Genomic DNA, 21,910 nt, shown 5'->3' with positions numbered 1-21,910 from the left:
TTTTCATTTTGTGACACATCTCATATTGATATTCCTTGGCAGAAATGAAACACTTATATATCAAAAATGTTTGTATCTTGAAAAGAAAGCATTGTTATGATTTGAATACTTTTTCATTTTAGAGGTCTCAGAGCTTGCAGAAATTTTTGTCTTACATATTTTTGCATCAAAAGTCAAGTCAATTGTATGTGTATAGTGTTTTATTTACAATACGCATTGTAAGCAGCATTATGGTAATTCCTGATATTAATGTTTATAGTACTTTGATGCCTAATTGTCCAGATTTAGTTTAGAGCTGAGCGATGTTATAGTTTACACATTTAATAATGATATAAACAATCAAGCAGTTGAGATTAGCTATAGTATGTATCACTTTATGTGAGTTTATTATATGTATGCAGAGAGACATTGGTTATATTGTTAAATGTATGTGATATTTTTTCACACTTCACCCAGGAGTGTCCCAGGATCACTTTAATTTGACAGTTGCATGATTCCAAATATATGTGGCAGAACATGTTATCATACAAAACAATACAGCATTGAGGCGACTGCTACATTGTCGTCAGTAGTCATCATTCTTTGCTGCAACACATTTAAACTTGTACAAAACATTTTTCTTCTTGTTTTTCGAAATGAAAATCTAGGAACAGTGTGAAAGCAAACACCATGAAAGGCCTCTATAACAGACAGTATAAAGTCAAAAGACCACTGGGGCATATAAGTGACATGTAAACAAAAACTACTAAATATATTTTCCCCTTCAGCACTAAACTGGACCAGGCCAAGGTTTACTTTTTAGTTTTTATGTATATGTTGTGTTTTTAACATGCATGTTCAGGTTATACTGTACTTAACCTTAACCCACTTACCCTATAGCCACATTTTATTAAAAGCAAGAATATTCATATTTTTTAAAATTATATTTCTAAGTTTGTGCCTCACATTGGTATGAATCAATTGCTCATGAATACAATAATGTCCATGAAACTCCAGATAAGCATATATAATTTTTATACTTAATCTTACCCCTCAATTACAAATTTTAAAAGCTATCTGAGACGTTCTTATGCGTACTGGACCATAGGATGGTCACTCCACTCAGGGAGATGAGAGATCTTCTCTTCTGTGCTGGGCTGGATGGGCCAACCCCACGCTTTGAAGAAGGGACACAAATTCAGGTTGACCACCTTGGAGAAGGTCTCAGCATACAGATTCATCTTGCCTGCATTATCATTTGGCACTCCACTCATATCATGGTAGACGGCAAAAACTTTCTTAAAAGCATCCCAGCCAAATTTTTCCTGAAGCTTGAAAAAAAAAAAAGAAAAAAAAGGTTAGAGAGATGATGGAAGACTACACAAAAATAGGTATAAATATATTTTTTATATTTATATAATTATATTTTTATAATAATTACATAAAATAACATTTTTATATTTAATTTTTTTTTATGATTTTATTGTTTTGTGTTTTAAATTACAAATTTCTTATTAAAAATTAACTGAAAAAAAGAGTAAATCATTACTTCCAAGGCTCACAAATAATCCATTCTTGCTTTAAAATTTCAATGCTAACAGGCTAATGTTAGCATTTCCCAGATCACCTGCACCTTTAAACAATCTGCTAAAACAATATTCACAGTCTGTTTACCTGCATGTAAGTCTCAAGTGCCGTCCACACCCTCCAGCTATTTAAATCCTTACCACCATTGCAATACCTCTTGGTACGAGCCTGGCGGTTTTCTGGAATCATGTCGGGATGAGCATTAGCTCTATTCATTCGCAGCACTTCCTCATGTATGTACACTGACCACAGGTTGCAGGTGCACTCAGTGGTGTGTGGAGGGAACTCCCAAACTCCACGCTGCTGGTTATGACCCAACTCATGAATTTGTCCCCAAAGACCACTTTTATAGGCTTCCTCTATGTTTATTAGTTCTGGGGCAGACTTGGAATGCATCATGATGGGATATCCAGAATGCATGAAACCTGAGGGGGGAATAGAAGGAACAGTGTTATCATTAGGATTGTGTGAATATAATTAATAATAATGCCATGATTCTGTTGTAATTGTGATGATTAACGTTTTTTTATCCCAGCAATAGTACCACTGACCGCTAGAGATCTGAACATCTGCAACAAACCGCTCCTTGCGGGGAAACTTGGCAGGCTTTGCTGCCAGGTCAGCTATGCTTCTCATTATGGCATCCCAAAGTTTAGCCACCTCATCAGGTCGGTCCAGATTCCTTATAAACTGGGATTCTAATGTGATGATGATATTCTCAAACTCAAGTTCTGCCCAGGGGGCAGGTGCCGAACGGATCCTGCTCACCCAGTCAGCTACACTTGTCTCTCCTGAGGGACAAAACAAGTTTTACCACACACCTTTAAATGTTCTGAATAGAAACCTTACTGTGATGCTCACTGAACATTATTCAGAATTCTTACCAGATTTGAAGTATGGAGCCTGTACTGAGACCTGCACGACAATTTCCACCCGATCCACTTTGCTCTGAGGAGGTGCAATTAGGTAGATGAGCCCTCCCCACAGATTCCTGACCTGGACCATTTCTTTGTCCAAGTGGAATCGCTCATGGACCACAGGAGCACGTTTCAGGATGTTTGCTCTATCAATGTTATCTGTCTGGCAACCAAGCTGCACCTATATAGAGTACATTCTCATGTTAAAAACATGCTCTCCAAGCCCTATGAGCAATAAATTTGTATCTAGAGTGACATGCAATGTATATTAGTGTTGTCAAAAGTGCCGACTTCGGTACCAAGTCTGTACTGAAATTTTAAAAATGTTACGCTTTGAGCGCTGTTGAGTGGATTCGTAAACACCTCTGATTGGCCACCGTGTTCACACGCTCATCAGATATGTCTCTGACTGGCTACAATGATCAACGCTTCAAAATTTTTTTGTAAATAGTCATCAGTGTCACTCTTCACTGAGCACTTACACAGATACACACAAAGCATTTTAAAGCAGGCGTCTACCTGTGCATAGCCGTGCGTTGATCATTGTAGCTAATCACAGACATATATGTTGAGCCCGTGAACACAATGGCCAATCAGAGGTGTTTACGAATCCGCTCAACAGCGCTCAAAGCGTAACATTTTTAAAATTTCAGTACGGACTTAGTATTGAAGTCTGTATATCGACTTTATTGATTACCTGCCAATTTTTTCCAACAATCTCTGGAGGTATTGTTATGAACGTCTTCATACCAGGAGAAAGATATAAGCCTGTGCTTATCCATTCTTTATGAGCTGAAACAAGTAATTTTACAGTGCTCAGAAATTGTAAAACTTAAACAAGGAATAACATTTTCCTTCTGCATTTGGCAAGAAACCTTTCATACCCTCAGTGTTTGCACTGATCCGAACTCTTGCATTAGACACAGTGGGCAAGTCGGGTCTGTCCTTGATGATGTATGGAAGAAGGGCATCAGGATTGGGTGACACTTTGTATACCTCAGTCGCAATGTGGAGCATCAGGCGGTCTTTGGCACTCTTAACAGGACAATTACTGGACACCTGTGGAACTCCTACCTCCTTCACTATGTCAGTAAGAAGTGCTAGCACTGAAGTGTAGGCGGCACTGTCATAAGAACACATACGAAGGTAATTTGCACAGTCGCAGCCCAGCTGCTTCAAGCAGCCCTGTTCATGATCAGTCAGTTCTTGCCCCTGCCTTACATGTTCGACAAAGCGCTGCAGCATGCTACGAAAGTAGTACCCCTCTCTACACCAATGCTCTATTTCTGGGGCCTTATATAACCCTCCACCCAAGGTGTTGCCTAAGAGGCTCAATCCCATCTTGTTAAGAATGTGATTTCCTGGGCATTCGGTCAACACATTGCAGCCAGGGTGGGTCTGGGCCCAATACCAGGCATGACCCCCAATCAGAAGACCTCCGCCTTCAGCAACAAATTCTTGGATCTCTGCACACTGGGCATCACTGTAAGAAGTGCAGACGTAGACGCTTAGATCTTCTCTGAAGCCAGTCATCTGGCAATCTAAACCTGATTTGCTCAGTACTGCGTGGGCTGCTTTGAGTTTGGGTAGGATCCCAATAGCACCCGTCTGACCCTCATCAAGCCACTTGATTGCATTGATCATGAATGTGGACAGAGAGTCCCGGCTCAGGTACCATTCATGGGATACCAGAATTACTCGACCTTGTCCATAATAGGCACCAGCAATGAATGCTTTTCCAGCCGGAGTGACCGCAATGGGAAATGCTAATGGTCCGTGCACCATCACCTCAGATGCTATATCCCTACCTTTGGTGTCAAACTCGGACACACCTTGTAGCAGGAACTCTAGATCATCTTTGAAGTCTTTGCCTATTCTGAAAAAAAGACAAGACAGATGGTGAAACGCATGGTTTGTTAAAGAATGGGTAAAAAGCAAAAATTGTATTCTGAACTTACGATAAAGCAAGCCAATTAGAAGGGATATTTCTTGGAACAGGAAATTTGCCAACTTCTCTTGGGTGTTTAGAGAAATAAATTCCTGCAACACTGCACACCTTGTTTCCTGGGAAGTTCCTTATAGTGTTTTCTTGTGGATGGTCATAAGACCAACTCCAGGCTTGGCCAGCAATGATCAAACCACCTCCAGCTTTGAGGAAAGCAATCAGATCCTTTGCACAGGTCTCGACACTGTAAGCATCTGTGATATATATAGCTAATCCATCCCGAAAGTCTCCTAGCTCTGTCTTGATAGGGGAGCAGTTCAAGTTGTCAGCCACTGAACGTAAACTCCCCTTGATCCCTACAATGCCGGAATCACCAGTACATTGCATGAGCCACATTACGGCATTCTTTATGAGGCCAGGAAAGCGTGTTAGGTATTCCTCATGCCCCAACACCACTATACGTCCCTGACCGTAATGAGATGCAGCCATCAGCACCTGACCTCTTGGATTCATGGCAAGTGGAAAGGCATGTTCACCTATTAGTACGAGATCGCTGGGCACTGCTTCCGCTTGGAAATCAAGCTCCTGCAGCCCAGACATGAGAGTGCAGTAGTCCTGTTCACGTGCCATGGTGGACTAGTTATGTTTAGTAAGAGAATTCAAATCAATCACTCTTAACTAACAATCAGATGTACAGGGTCTGAACACTGTGTTTGTTCAACCAGAGCTTGTGCATGCAGAAAAATGATACCGATTGGTTTTCAGTCCTACACAAAGACAGAAAATGAGAAGAGAAAAAAAAAATAAGTTGCATATATTTAGAAAAATACAAAAATAATTATTTTGTATAATATACAAAAATCTGATATAAACAATTTAAACTTTACATCCCATCCCAATTGTGGATATATATGTAATATACACACACTCACCTTTATCTGTAGATAAACCAGTAACTATTGTGTGAATATGTTTGTGGCTATGACTATGGCCCATAAGGAGCACACCCTAGGAGCATGCCCATAAATGCTATTTTTTTCATTTTGTTTGTTCATAATGATGATCACATGATCCTTCAGAAATCATTCTAATATGTGGATTTGCTGCTCAAGAAACTTTTCTTACTAATTATTATCAATGTTGAAAACAGTTGTGCTGCTTAATATTTTTGTGGAAACTGTGATAGATTTTTTTTTTCAGGGTTCAAAAGCAGTTAAAAAAAAAAAAACAGCATTTATTTGGAATAGAATTTTTTTGTTTGTTGTTGTTGTAATATTATAAATGTCTTTACAGTCAATTTGATCAATTTAATGCATAAAGTATTAATTTATTACCTTACTAACTTTTTGAATGAAAGTTTTGAATGCAAGTTTGAAAGTTTAGTGTAGTAGATGTATTTCTCTTGACTTATTTATTTACGAATGGTAATACATTGTGTTTTTCAGGTGTTTGTTTCCACAGCCCCTTGTATTTGTGGGAACATCTGTGTGAGAAGGTGAATCTCTATTGTGGTTATCTGTAGTTGTCTATTAGAGGAATTGCATTATAAAGTTGTATCATTTGCTTTACTTACATACAACAAGCAGCAAGTTTGGTTACAGTAGCCTGTGTATATTAAAGGTACAGTAATGTTGATATTTAAAATAACCAAAACAAACATGCCCCTACCCAAAAGGATCACACCCCTTGATAGCTCCGCCCCCTTACTGGTGATTGGCTACAAGTGTGTTTTGGTGCTCGTTCCAATCCACTTTCAGCAGCGTTTCTCAGAAATCACTTATTGCACCTTCAAGACACCGTTGTGTTTTTGCAGGCAAATGGTGGAGTGACTATAGACGTGTCACAGAGCTTCTATGTAGGAGGTGAGCTCAATTCAATTCAAGTCTCAGTACTTTGATTTGAGGTCAATTTCATGGAACTAAAGAGTAGTTTAATGGTATTTTTATTTGGCAGCCTTTTTATCATTCTTCCACATAAACCTAAACTTAACCCATGTAGTTAGTTTATATTACTGAGTACTTTCATAGGTAAGTACACTGTAAGTACACTCCTAACCCTACCCCACACTCTAACAGACCGTTCAAACGCCCCCTCCCTTTCGCCCATTACTCCGACCTGCAGATACCCACGCTTGAAATAAAGTGCAACCAGAAAACATTGTTTTAACAACAATTTTATCTTTTTTTTTTTTCAGCACAGCGCAAAATGACCCAATAACATATGTTCAGTTATGGTTTCCCCTCATTTTACAGATGCAGCAGGACGTCCTGCTAACTGGACTCCGGGGAAAAAGAAGAAAGACTTCTCCTGCAGTGACAGACTGATAATGACCTTAACTGCAGTCTTCATTACATATAAGCAGATTGAATGTGTTACTGTTATTGAGAGTTACTGTATTTTATAATAAATTGTTGTATAATAAATTTTTGTGTTTTTCATGCACCATTTTAGTATTAAAAGAGGGAAACTTTACAATGCCATACCATGAGAAAATACAGACCGTCTCTGAACGTTCTGGGAACGTTACCAGGTTACAGGTTACCCCGCTAGAAATTTTACGTTCCCAGAACATTCTCAGAACGTCCCCACTGGTGTTAAGGACGTCGTCTAGTAACGTTCCCAGTACGTTCCGAGACGGTCACGATGTGGACCTTCAGGAAGAATGTCCCTAATGTTCTGTAAAGGTTCGGAATTTTCGTCACATTTACAGAACTTTTAGGGAACGTTGCGCAAGATCACGAGAACGTGGCTTTCTGTGGGTACGTGCTCGCTTTTTATAATATTTTGTTCAACATTTGCTTGAGGGGCGGGGATTATATTTCCATATGATTATGGATTTCCATATGGATTTCAGTGGAGAATTGATTTATCTAGTCTACGTGCTCGCTTTAGATATTTTAGTCAATAAGTTAAGCGATGAAGCCAATATATCTTTAATCTGTTGCAAATTCTAATAAAGTAATAAAATGGCATAACAAGCAACTGTTTGTGCAGTCAAAGCACATTCGAGGTATCATTACTTTATTATTTTACAAGTTCTCAAAAAACGAGAATGTAGAAGGCTAGATTAAATCTTTCTTAAACGAAATCCAGCATTATAAAATTTTGTGATGTGTTGATATGGAAATATGATCCTAACTTCACACCCCAGGTAGCTTACCTGTGTGCGCCCACAAAACATTTTAGCGGTGTCATATAAATTCGGAAGTTCCTAAAAAATCGAGAATATGGAGGGCTAGATAAAATCATTCTAAAACGAAATCCATATCGAAATATGATCCCAGGAACTTCACACCCCAGGTAACTGTGTGCAGACAGCCATATGGGCTGTAATAATATTAATCTTATTATTATATTAAAATTAATATTAATTTCAAACATGTTTAAAAATTATCGTAACGATGCGAGCCGCGACCATTTCCACGAGATTTCTCCCGAGAGTAAATAATCGCCTGCGAGCTAAAATCATACCGTATACGCCCAGCTTACGCTTACGGAAAGAAAATATGTTTTCTATAGGCCTATATGAATGATCAATATATTAAATGATATAACAGTAGGCTATATTTGAAAATATTCAGAATAATATATTTGTAAATACATTACAATAGCTATAATGAATAATAGGGAATTGCCGCTTTTCATATAATATAGACCTTATGCGTCAGAGAAACAAGCGTGCCTCCATCTTTATAATATTGTCTTTGAACTTTTATTGTCTTTATGTTTCTGCCGGTGGGTGCCCAGTGCATATATACACTGTAAAATGACTGTCAGCTACGGCTGCCAAACAAAAATCTTAAAATTAAAGTAAAATATTCTAATTTAAATAAAGTGTAAAAAACTTGAACAGAAATTTTCATTAAAATTTTTCTACAGAAAAACAGTTATTTTACAGGTATTCCCTAAATTATTATAATAAAACACCTTCACTGCGAAACATAAAGAAAAAAAAACTGCTGCCAAACAAAGTCTGCAAAATAAATAATAATAATAATAATAATTCCTTATACTTATATAGTGCTTTTCTGGGTACTCAAAGCGCTTTACATATGGAAGGGGGAATCTCCTCAACCACCACCGATGTGCAGCATCCACCTGGATGATGCGACGGCAGCCATATTGCGCCAGAACACCCACCACACACCAGCTTGTTGGTGGAGAGGAGACAGAGTGATGAGGCCAATCAGTATATATATGGGGATGATTAGGAGGCCATGATGGACAGAGGCCAATGGGTAAATGTGGCCAGGATGTCGGGGTTACACCCCTACTCTTTTCAAAGGACATCCAGGGATTATTAACGACCACAGAGAGTCAGGACTTCAGTTTAACTTCTCATCCAAAGGACGGTGCTTTTTGACAGTATAGCGTCCCCATCACTATACTTGGGTGTTAGGACCCACACAGACCACAGGGTGAGCACCCCCTGCTGGCCTCACTAACACCTCTTCCAGCAGCAACCTAGTTTTCCCAGGAGGTCTCCCATCCAGGTACTAACCAGGCTCAGCCCTGCTTAAATGTGAAATATCCTAATTTAAATAAAGTGCAAACACTCTTACAGAAAAAGCACTGCTGTTTTACAGGTATATCCTGAATTGTTGTTAACAAAACACTGTAAAATATGAATTTCTAACAGTGTTTTTTGGTTTATTTAAATTAGGATATTTTACTTTAATTCTACAGGGTTTTTTGGCTTCCATTCATTTGACCGTTTTATTATTTAACTTTGTTACCATTTAATTACTGATTATTTTTGTAATTTTACATACATTTGTTCGTAATTTAAGAAAACAGAAAAAAATATTTTATAAAAAATACAGTAAATTTTCTGTAAAAAAATGTGAATTACTGTATGTGTGGTTTTAGAATAATAATATCGCCCCTCCTGCCTATTATGACCAAAAAATTGATTTAGGCTACACACATTTGATAGCCCCATTCATTTCAAACCAATACATTTATTACACAGTTATGTTATACAATCATTGTAAATACACATTATATTCATATAAACAGATTAGTCTATGGGGAAACTGATTTTTTCTTCATTGTTATTTCTAAGCCTTAACTGGTGCAAAACACAGTGTATCACAGATCACATCAGATCATCTGTAATAACCTATCTGATTGTTTTACATTCTTTGACCACCAGGTGGTATTAAGTGAAGCCTCAAGAAATGAACCCTTTTATAAACCAGTTTTTTTAAGCATATTTGGCAAAAAACATTTTGAATTGGTACATGTCTAGACACAGAGACATCAAGAATCAGCTTGTAAATCTCAACAACAGTGACATGCTTCATGCTGCAATGCTGCCATGGATGAGTTAAACTATGATGGCTCCCAGCATGCATTGCAGCATGAACGTCACCATTGTTGAGATTTATACGCTGATTCTTGATGTCTCTGTGTCTAGACCTATTCCAGCTCAAAAAGTGTTTTTGACAAATATTTTTTTTTAAAAATGTATGTGATCTAAGCTTTAGTTTCAATGTTTATAAAACAATGTTTAACGATAAGCCATACTTTTGATCAGTCATAAACTTTGGGATGAAACCTATGGATGTTTGATGAAATCATCATCAGTACAGAACCAATAGATCATTCACCATAACAGTTGTTTTATAAACACTGAATGACAACAACCAAAAAAACACTAACATTAAAAGTCAAGGTCAAGAGCCCAACTAAAGCAAACACTGTTCACCATGATGGTGACATCAAACTTTATTACCTTCAATAAATCATCCATATACATCTGTTAATTCTTAATAAGAACCTTTGTGCAAATAATCTGGTTATAATAAGTGAAGCTGGTAATGCTGTTTGTTGTTTAACCCTCCTCTGCTGAGATGTAACGGGATGAATGGTGTGGGGAGTGTCTTGAGTGTTAGTGCGTTTGGCTCTGCTGCTGAACAGTTGTTAAACAGTTCACTGAAAGATTCAGTAAAAGTTCAGAAGAACGAAATCAAGGTTAGACATTGGATTCCTCTGCACCACATGAGGGTTTATTACAATTATTATTATCATTATGATTAGTGGTGAATCGATTTGGAAGTAATGTATGTGATTTAGTTAATTTTGTATTTTTGTGTATTTGTAACAGATTGCTAATTTTAATTTAATTGATCTCATTATGTTGAGTTAATTGGTTATATCATTTGGAGTTGATTATTTTGATTTGATTTTGATTATTTGACTTTTGCTTATTTTGTATTTTGTTATGTTCCCTTCCTGCATGAGGGTGGAAATTTAAAAAGGGCTTTTAAAGAACATGTCTCAATAAAGAGAATATTTATTACAGGGTTAGTTCACCCAAAAATGAAAATGTCATCATGTTGTTCCAATCCCATAACACTTTCGTTCATCTTCGGAACACAAATGACGATGTTTTTTAATAAAATCTGAGTGATTTCTGTCCCTCAGTTGACAGCGACGCAGCTACCGCTTTGACGCTTCAAAACGTTCATAAAGAGATCTCAAAAACTACTTGAGTTAGTCCAGATTTTCTGAAGAGACACGATCGCTTTATATGATAAACAGATTTAATTTATGCTTTTATTCACATATAAATATTGATCAGCGAACATAACCAGAAGCTCAACCGTACACGCTTGATGCGTAATGTTCTTCGGTGTGACCTTTTTGTCTTACACCTTTAACCCTATGATTAGTCACGTAGGGTAAGGTTAGTCAAATCTAGCCTAAATCATAAAGTACTCACCCGCCCGCAGGTTGAAGCTCTTTAGGAATGACGTAGAAGACTCTCTTGTGGATGTTCTTTATCGAAGCTCAGTTTTGTAGTTCTAAGTCTCACGGAAGGCAATAGTAACAATGAAATCACTTACTGTATTAGTTACAATACAAAACAGTTAATGCAAAGTAAAATAAAACTTAAAATCAGCTAAACTAAAAGCTCTAAAGTCAAACTCTAATCAGCAATATTGGAGATGCTGTTAAGTGTCCGTCGATAGAGTATCAGATGTCCTTCACACTTAATGCAGGCAGCATCTGAGCTGTGCTTCACTCCTCAGTCTTTTTATACTGCTTTTTTGGGGATTACCAAATTCATTTCCCCCACCAACTTTTGTTGTTGGTTACAAACATTGAGTTCATTGAACTCGATTTTCTCCCACACATATTTTACACCTGTTTCTGTTTTTCACAACTTCATAAACAAAGCAAGTCAAATACAATTGTTTATACCATATACCATCTATGCAACTAAGTTTTTTAGGTACCTTCCACTCATATAGCATTTAAGAATTTCTATGTTTAGGCATATATGGCATTATCTTAAAAGCAAGCAAATTAATATTTCTTTGAAACAGGTAAATAGCAATATCAATATCCAAAACAGTGAGAACAAACATCATTGCTTCTTGCGGAAGCTCAAACATGCTCCGTAATACACGAGAATGAACCTCATTGGTTCTCGCACGTTAAGCAAGCACGTTTGAGCTTCCGTTTACCACAACTGATGTGTGAGTAGATTAATGTTTATATGTGAATAAAATCACTGAGACTTTATTAAAAATATCTTCATTTGTGTTCTGAAGATGAACAAAAGCCTTAGGGGTTTGGAACAACATGAAGGTGAGTAAATGATGACAGAATTTTCATTTTTGGGTGAACTAAGATTGAAGTACCTCGTACTGAATGTTCGCACCAACACAAACTTTTTCATGTTCCACATATATAGAAATAGAACTAACAAGAAATTCATTTAAATGGAACTTAGAGTTCAGTTGAGTGAATCATAAGTTGATTCATTCAACAGCTGCTCTGTCGGATTGGGGGAGCAGTACATTGCGTAAAGAATTCATCAGGCTGTTTCGGTAACATCTGATTTTGTAGAATTTTGAATGATTCCCCAAATAGCATCAATGATCGAAATAATGTGGAATCAATGTTAATTTGTCAATGTTAACCGCATTGAATCAATGTCACTTTTGCACCCGCAATTAATGTTGAATCAATGTTAAAATTTCAACAAAAAATCAATGGTAATGGCATTGAATCAGGGTTACAATGTGATGTTGGTTCAACATCATGCTTGCACTCTCAGAAAATGAAACACAACTACAACTGACTTAAAGCTACACAGCCTGAAATCAACTGAAGATAAAAGAAGACAATCAATCTTTCAAGATCTCAGCAGAAGTTCTTTTTGAGAATTAACAGAGGTTTAGATGTTGATGTTTTATTGAAAATGTTTGGTCACCATTTTGGTGGTCAGAGGTTCCTTTAGTTGGCAGTTTGACTCTTGCTTTTTCGTATGAGTTTCTGGTCTTTGTGACAGTGTTTACCAAAACATGTCATTTGTTGCAAAGAAAAACAGAAACAAAATGATGGAGTGATATAGTTTTCATCGCGGTAAAGCAAAATTATTTACTAATTGTTTTCTTGAGCAAAAGAGCATATTTGGCAAAAATACTTTCTTGCTACAGATCAGACATTCTGAATCTTGACTTTTAAAGTGCAATTTAAAAGAAAGAAAAAATCTTTAGACACACAGACATCAGGAATCAGCATATGAATCTCAACAATGGTGACATCCTTCATGCCACAATGCATGCTGGGAGCCACCATAGTATACAACTCCTGACTCCCAGCATGCATTGCGGCATGAAGGATGTCACCATTGTTGAGATTCATATGCTGATTCTTGATGTCTGTGTGTCTAAGACATCTGACACTCAAACACCAGAACCACGGACCAAATCTGCAAAACCATACACTAATTCTTAGCCTTTGACTCAATTTCATAAAACATTTTTTAAACACACAATTCTAACAGGTAGTATCTTGATTTCTCTTTTCAAACACAGCCATTGTTTCTGCCTAACTACACATGGTTGATGTATTTCTTTTCTTATACTGTGTAATACTGCATTCACAACCACAAATGCTTACAATAAAAAAATAAAGTTTGGTTTCAGTCTTGTTTTCGTGTTTACCGTGAATTTTTCAACATCTCTCTGCCAATTACTTTCAACCTTGTACAGAAATGTACACAGGAGCTCATGAATGAAGAGCTTTAGGATTTAAATAACCGCTTCTCCCCTCTTCGCGAAGCAGAACGAGACGCCGTGGTCATCGGAGACTCCATCGTCCGTCACGTCCACGCTACCACAACCAAAGGTAAGGTGCGCAGTCACTGTTTTCCTGGTGCTCGTGTCCTCGATGTCTCTGCGCAGGTTCCCGCGATCCTGAATGGCGCTGAGAGCATCGGAGCTGTTGTTCTGCACGTGGGGGTGAACGACACCAGGCTGCGGCAGACGGAGGTGCTGAAGCAGGACTTCAGGAGCCTGATCGAGACGGTACGAGCCACATCGCCCGCGACGAGGATCATCGTGTCCGGACCGCTTCCGACGTACCGACGTGGACATGAAAGGTTCAGTAGATTATTTGCTTTAAATGAATGGTTAATGTCTTGGTGTACTGGACAGAAGCTGCTCTTTATAAATAATTGGAATCTTTTCTGGGAGCGACCTAGGCTCTTCCGTGCTGATGGCCTGCACCCCAGCAAAATCGGAGCTGATCTTCTGTCGGAGAACATCTCCAAGACGCTTCGCACCGTATGACTAGTAAGTCAAACCTCAAATCACAGTCTGTGTTCTACCCACTTAATTGATAGAAATGTGAGTGTAATACAGTCTATAGAAACTGTGTCTATTCCCCGAATAGTGAGGTTCAACTATAAAAATAAAGGATCTAGAAAAAATCTGATCGTGATCAAACCAGAAATTCGCAAAATTACCGAACAAAAACAATTTCTAAAGCTAGGGCTACTAAACATTAGATCGCTGACACCTAAGGCGGTTATTATAAATGAAATGATCACAGATAATAGTCTTGATGTAATTTGCCTTACTGAAACATGGCTTAAACCAAATGATTATTTCGGTCTTAATGAGTCTTGTCCACCTGGCTACTGTTATAAAAATAAATGCCGTCCGGTTGGCCGTGGCGGTGGTGTTGCAACAATCTATAGAGAGATTCTTAACGTTACCCAGAAAACAAACTACAGGTTTAACTCATTTGAAATTCACGTGCTAGACGTTACACTCTCAGATATAAATAAAAAGTCGCTACTATCTCTTGCTTTGGCTACTGTTTATAGACCTCCAGGGCCTTATGTTGATTTCCTAAAAGAGTTTGCAGACTTTCTCTCAGACCTATTGGTCAACGTTGATAAAGCGCTGATTGTTGGAGATTTTAACATTCATGTAGATAATACAAATGATGCGTTAGGGGCTGCGTTTACAGATTTACTAAACTCGTTTGGGGTCAAACAAAACGTCACTGGACCCACTCACCGTCTTAATCATACACTAGATTTAATTATATCACATGGAATCAATCCTACTGATATAGAAATTCTACCGCAAAGTGATGATATCACTGATCATTACCTTGTAACATGCGTACTGCATACTGCTGATATTTGTCAAATTGCGCCACGATATCGACTAGGTAGAACAATTCTTCCGACAACTAAAGATAATTTCACAAATAAACTGCCTGATCTGTCTCACCTGCTCATTGTACCCAAACACACAAATGATCTTGAGAAAATTACTAGCAGTATGTGCACCACTTTCACTAGTACATTAGATACTGTTGCACCGATGAGATTAAAAAAGGTTAGAGAGAAAAATACTGTACCATGGTACAACAATATTACTCACGCTATCAAAAGAGAAACTCGTAATCTAGAACGCAAATGGAGACAAACTCGTTTAGAGGTCTTTAGAATCGCGTGGAAAGACAGCTCGTCCCGTTATAGAAAGACTCTAAAAGAAGCCAGGGCCGAGCATCTCCGCAAACTCATAGAAAATAACCAAAACAATCCAAGGTTCTTATTTAGTACAGTGGCTAGATTAACACAAAAACAGACATCACCAGAACAAAACATTTCATTACAGTTTAGTAGCGATGACTTTATGAATTTCTTTACTGAAAAAATCGAAAGCATCAGAAATACGGTTGTAAATGTACAACCCTTGACAAAGTTTTATGATTCAGCCTCAATTATCGTCCCTCAAGAACAGTTGCAGTGCTTTACAACTATAGGACAGGAAGAGCTAAATAAACTTATCACAGCGTCTAAACCAACAACATGTTTATTAGATCCAATACCCACTAAACTACTGAAAGAATTGTTACCTGTAGCAGAAGAGCCTCTTCTCAATATTATTAACTCGTCTTTATCTCTAGGTCACGTTCCAAGACCGTTCAAGTTAGCAGTTATTAAGCCTCTCATTAAGAAACCACAATTAGATCCAAATGTATTGGCAAATTACAGACCCATTTCAAATCTTCCATTTATATCGAAAATATTAGAAAAAGTGGTGTCGGTCCAATTGTGCTCCTTCCTGCAAAAAAATGCTATCTATGAAAAATTTCAGTCAGGATTCAGGTCTCATCATAGCACAGAAACTGCGCTCGTTAAAATTACAAATGACTTACTTCTAGCTTCTGACCAAGGCTGTATCTCAATACTAGTGTTACTTGATCTCAGTGCTGCGTTCGACACTATAGATCATAAAATACTCCTAGATCGACTACAGAATTACATTGGTATCCAGGGACAGGCATTACGGTGGTTTAGGTCGTATCTATCAGACCGTCACAATTTTGTTTATTTAAACGGGGAAAAATCTAAGATAACAATAGTAAATTATGGAGTGCCTCAAGGATCTGTGTTAGGCCCTCTGCTATTTTCAATATACATGCTGCCACTTGGTAATATTATAAGAAGACATGGAATTAGTTTCCACTGCTATGCCGATGATACTCAATTATATATTTCAACACAACCAGATGAAAACTCTAAATTATCCAATCTGACATAGTGTGTTAAAGAAGTAAAACATTGGATGACTAGTAATTTTCTTCTATTAAATTCAGATAAGACTGAAGTATTACTTATTGGGCCAAAAACCTGTACACAGAATCTCTCAGACTACAATTTGCATTTAGAAGGATGTACTGTTACTCCATCCTCGACAGTTAAAGACCTGGGTGTTATATTAGACAGCAACTTGTCCTTTGAAAATCATATTTCATATGTTACAAAAACAGCCTTCTTCCACCTCAGAAACATTGCTAAGATACGGAATATGTTATCTGTTTCTGATGCAGAAAAGTTAGTTCATGCTTTCATGACATCTAGACTAGATTACTGTAATGCATTACTAGCTGGTTGTCCTGCTTCCTCAATAAACAAGCTACAATTGGTACAAAATGCAGCTGCTAGAGTTCTTACCAGGTCAAGAAAATATGATCATATAACACCAATTTTATCATCTCTTCACTGGTTACCTATTAAGTTCCGTATCGATTATAAAGTACTGCTAATGACCTATAAGGCTCTAAGTGGTTTAGCTCCTGTGTACTTAACCGACCTTTTATCGCCCTACAATCCTTCACGCTCTTTAAGATCACAAAACTCTGGACTTCTGGTTGTACCTAGGATAGCTAAGTCCTCTAAAGGAGGGAGAGCGTTTTCACATTTGGCTCCTAAACTCTGGAATAGCCTTCCTGATAATGTTCGGGGCTCAGACTCGCTCACCCAGTTTAAATCTAGATTAAAGACACATCTCTTCAGCCAAGCATTCACATAATCCATCTCATATCAGATCAATTGCACATGACTATCTTTGCTTACTGTTATGAACAGCAGCTATGCTAATTATTCTCCATTTGCTTTTCTGTTTTACCTCGGGACACCCGTCCCGAGGTGACTAGAGAGTACATCAGTTTCAGTTTGGATCCAGTCTCTTAAGAAGACCTCAGATGACTAAAACTTTGGAAGAGACGGCGCCAACTCCTGCGATGACTTCAGAAGATGCAACATCTGGATCAACACGCACATTCACATTCTATAAATCCTAATTATTGTTAATATGTAATTCATTTTTCCAGGAGCTCTTTGCTTCTACCTCCAATTACATTGCTAACAGTGATTGTATGTTAATCGCCTAAATTATTACATTATTAGCTAACTGCAGTCTCCAAATTGTAATGTTGACATGCATTCTCTGTAAAGCTGCTTTGAAACGATATGTATCGTGAAAAGCGCTATACAAATAAATGTGAATTGAATTGAATTGAAAAGTGTGTATATGATATATCCAAAAATAGAATATTATGGCAAAGGTGTTTGCAACGTAAGACAAATGTTTGCTTTTGAGATGTGTTTGTGATATTTTTTAAATGCAGTGCTTCATTTAGCAAGAAATGTGAGGCATTTTGCATTTTATGTGTGCAATTCTTGGATTTGTGTGTAAAGTTTTGAAAAAAAGGCCAAGTTTTGAAAATGTGTGTAAAACTGTAATATACCAAATTTGCTCACAAGGTTTGTGCATTTGAAAAATGTTGGCTAACTCTTAAATAGTTTACTTGGAGCAGATATCCTACTGTGGCAATGCACTGATATGGGTTCAAAAGAGCGCACAGAAAATAGGAAATGCACCCTTCAGTCTCTCTCTCCACCATCACAGGTTAAATATGTGTGTATTGCGTAAAAACTCAACAAGAGACTTGAAAACAATTACAAAATTCACTTTTTACCTCTATTATTTTGTTTGCTTTTTTACCTTGTCCCTGTTGCTGTGACAAGGATAAAAGTGGGAAAATGACGTGCTTTCTACTGCTTTAAAATACAAGCTCAACTGTAAACTGTAATATTTGCAGTCTTGATTGTATGTTAAATTACAGCCATTAATCCAGTTGCTACTAAAAATGACAAAGTATGATCATAAATAGGGCTGCACGAAATATTGAGATTATCAAAATATTGTAAATATACATATATACAATGTTTACAGATATTTCCTTTCGTATTTTCTAGACAATTTTAAGTCATAAAGTGAGCAGGATATATTAAAATGAAGCATATGGATTCAGCAGGCATGTATTCATCATACTAAGCGGGGCGGCAGACCCTGAGCTCTCCCTAGCTCTACAGCTCCCCACAAATTTCCAATGTAAATCTGTGGTGAAAAATGGAACTGCAGCACGCTCTCATGGAGAGCCATTGGGGCAGATTTTTGTCTGCCCTGTTTATTTTCATGTTAGGTAAACACACCTTACCTAACCTCGCTCTAGACCAAGACAATATCAGTCCACTTCAGCTATGTGCCTGCATCGGGTTAGTAACTAGTTGGCATGTCTATTCTTCTTATGTGGAGTAGCGTATCAAAATATATATTTATGTGTACATGTATACACACACACACACACACACACATATACACACACACACTGAATGTGCATAAGCCAAGTCAGAAAGTCAACTTTATTTCTAAAGCACTTTATAAAATAGATTGTTTCACAGCAGCTTCACAATAGTAACAAATTCAAATTCTGCTGTAAAGCATCTCTAACAAGCCAATAGTGTCATTATATAGCTCAAGTCAGTTCAATATTGATTCAGTTCACTTCAATACCTCTGTAAAATCCATTTCAGTGTATTTGTGCAAATGTACATGTGAGTGCTATAACAAACTCCTGTACACTCCACTGCACACTGATCAAGCAAAAGACACAAGACACAAGACAGTAGTGTTTTACACTGTATGTGGCTAATCATTTTATGTTTGTGTGTAGAGTTACTACACAAAAATACCATTTTTAGAATAGTTAAAAATCATTTTGAATGAAGTGTCTGTTTTAGAAAGATTTGTGTGGCGTTTTGCATGTTGTGTGCATGTTTTGTGTGTAGAGTTGTGTGTAGCTACAGTATTTCTGTTGTGTTTGTTTTATGTTTGTTCTGCGATTAGTATATAAAGCTTACAAAATCAATGAGCTTTTGCGCTAAACACGGAGACTGGAGCTTAAACAAACGCTAGTGTGCAAATGATTTGGTTGAAAAGCAGAGAACAGCACAGCCATTTCTTTCAACAAAAAACAATTAAAGAGTGTGTGTGTGTGTCAGTGTATTTCTGATGTGTTACAGAACTAAAATTTCAAAACCATAACACCGTTTATCAAAAAGCACACCCATTTCCCTAAACTATAAACACTATTCCCCTTTTTGACACATGAATCAGATTTGTTGAACTGTCACTGCAAAACTCTACACACAAATCCCTTCATTTCTCATTGCCTATACCATGTTGTCATTTAGAAAGCACTAGCATTCAATATTGTTCACTCAAGTCAGCATAACTTGAGCTCAATTAGCACACAGTTACCCATGTGGAAACACTAAGAGTCAAAAATTATCACACACCAATCAGAACCTTCAATAGAGAGATAAAAGAGCCCGAGTCAGTTCATTCAGTTTTGGAACAATGGATCCAGAGAGACATGACTGAAAAGGTTGAGGACACCACACTGTAAACCCTAACGCTCAAAATACTTAATTCGTTTGAGTAGGACAAACTTAAATTAAACAAATTAATTCAGTTAAATTAACTGTTATGAGTATTTAAAACTTTCTTTTACTTTTGAGTTCACAGCACTGACATATTTCAAGTAAACTAAATTGTTTTGCCCATGGCACTATGGCACTAACTTAATATGATTGAGTTGAGTTGCAGCAGATTTCTAATTCCCAGCATGCTTCGCATCAGACTGTGTAAATGTTGAAATGAAGTGTTATTTTGTGTGTTTTTGCATAAGATTAACATAGGGAGACATAAGTTAGTGTTTAATGTTGTGTTATGTTGGAATTGACAGGGGGTTCTGTTACGTTAGTTTTGTAGGGTTACCATTCTGGTGAAGAGTAGACCGTGTGGTTAGGTTGAGGATGGGCTGCAAAACTTTTAAGACCACATATATTGTATGTTGTTTGGTTACATACATGCAAGTATATATTGACAGTCTCTTTGATAGTTGTAATAGCATGTGTTTTTTGTTGACTAACATTTAACCAAGATCTGAATGTGATGTTTATGTAAGTTAACTATATGTGCTTGAGTGGGAGCAAAGGAATGCCAGTGATGTGATTGTTAATGAGAGACACCTGTGCACCACACTAGCCTTGCTCCACCTCCATGGCTCTTGGCCCTGCCCCACTTGTCACAAAAAAATTAAGTTCTACCAACTTAAAAAAAATAAGTTAGTTAATTTAAATGTTTTGAGGTAATAAGTTTCCTCAAATGTTTTGAGTATTCTGAACTTATTGAGTTTTACAGTGCAGAGAGGAGGAGGAAGAGGATGAGCAAGAGCGGTAAAGAGTGGAGGACTAGGATAAGGATGAGGTGCAAGGAGACAAGGAGTCTCAGATGAAATTCGTGCCACTAGTTGACCATGGTATGACTATGAGGGAGGCTGGGCAATGAGTTCAGCTAAACTTAAGTTGCTTCACCATCACCTTGATCATGAGAACCTTCAGGGAGGAAAACAGGTAGGTGCACCTCAGTGTACTCTACTGTAACTTTTGAGTGTTACAACACATGCATCAAAGTGCCTTACATACAGATAGAGTTTCTGTCTGCTTCCATTTTGTAAAAAGGATGTGTTACAGTTACAGTAATCAGTATTTTTGTAGGACACAGAGACGATGGAATGGAAGAAGCCTGACTAGACATTTCAGTTGATGCGTGCCAGGGGTGGATCAGGCATGCAAGAGGATTTTCCCCCCGCTGCCTGGATAGGGCCAGTACAGCCTGTGATGTTGACGAGATTCTCTGGCCTGTCCCAGACCAAAGATGTGATGCTGGGGCAGGATATTTTTTGTTGTTTGGTGTATTGTACTGTACATTACATTAAGGAATAAAAAATGTGCAAATGTATACACATGTTCATCATGTGAAAAGTTCCTTGAGGGGGAGAACTACAAGTGACAACTTATTATTGGTTTTTGTACTATTGTTTTGAATTTATCTCACCAGTGTGTAAGACTATGTTGTAGTGTGTGTGTGTTTTTGAGGGCTTGTGTGTGATGTCTGAGGGCAAAGTTTGGTTTTTCAGCAAGAGTGAATGGTTTTGAGTGTAAAGCTTCATTTTGACCTGAAAATAGGATGTTTGGGGAATTGGGTGAGATGTTATGGATTTGTGTTTACTGTTTTGAGAATATGAGGCATAGTTTCAAGAAATGTTTAAACAATCGAGAAAAACTGTAATATGGAAATACGCTCCAAGGAACTTCGCATTAATAAAGTTATGACACCGCCATATGCTCTGTCAGCACATAAGTTCCTGGGATCATATTTCCATATTAACACATCAGAAAAAAGATGTAATGGTGTATTTCGTAAGAGAGTTAATTTAGCTAACCTTCCATGTTCTCCATTTTTTAAGAAGTTGTGAATTAATATGTGAATTTTTCCATATCAACACATCAGAAAATGTAATGCTTGATTTTGTTTGAGAATGATTTTATCTAATCTTCTATGTGCTAGCTTTACATAATCACTGATTCTTGAGAAGTGGGGCAAAACAGGGTGCAAAACTGAATTAAAAAAAAAAAAAAAAAAAAAACCTTACAAACAAATCTACATTTATGCATCTTACATGTACT

General features: G+C 37.4%; 1 protein-coding gene across 1 annotated transcript in view; it reads right to left on the bottom strand.

Annotated features, from left to right (window-relative positions):
• LOC127495575 (TRPM8 channel-associated factor homolog) overlaps positions 1-5,058 on the bottom strand; it is a 28,803-nt gene extending 23,745 nt beyond the window's left edge. The window contains exons 1-5 of the mRNA XM_051862500.1: positions 4,538-5,058; positions 3,368-4,359; positions 3,181-3,275; positions 2,451-2,664; positions 2,118-2,357 (exon numbers count right to left, since the gene is read on the bottom strand). Of these exons, the coding sequence (XP_051718460.1) occupies positions 2,118-2,357; positions 2,451-2,664; positions 3,181-3,275; positions 3,368-4,359; positions 4,538-5,058 (2,062 nt within the window). The remainder of the gene's footprint in view (positions 1-2,117; positions 2,358-2,450; positions 2,665-3,180; positions 3,276-3,367; positions 4,360-4,537) is intronic.
• Positions 5,059-21,910: the final 16,852 nt, after the last annotated feature.

Source organism: Ctenopharyngodon idella, chromosome 15 (genome assembly GCF_019924925.1).
Source record: "Ctenopharyngodon idella isolate HZGC_01 chromosome 15, HZGC01, whole genome shotgun sequence".
NCBI lineage: Eukaryota > Metazoa > Chordata > Actinopteri > Cypriniformes > Xenocyprididae > Ctenopharyngodon > Ctenopharyngodon idella.
Note: the sequence above shows the minus strand (reverse complement) of the source record. Positions and strands in the feature narration are given on the sequence as shown.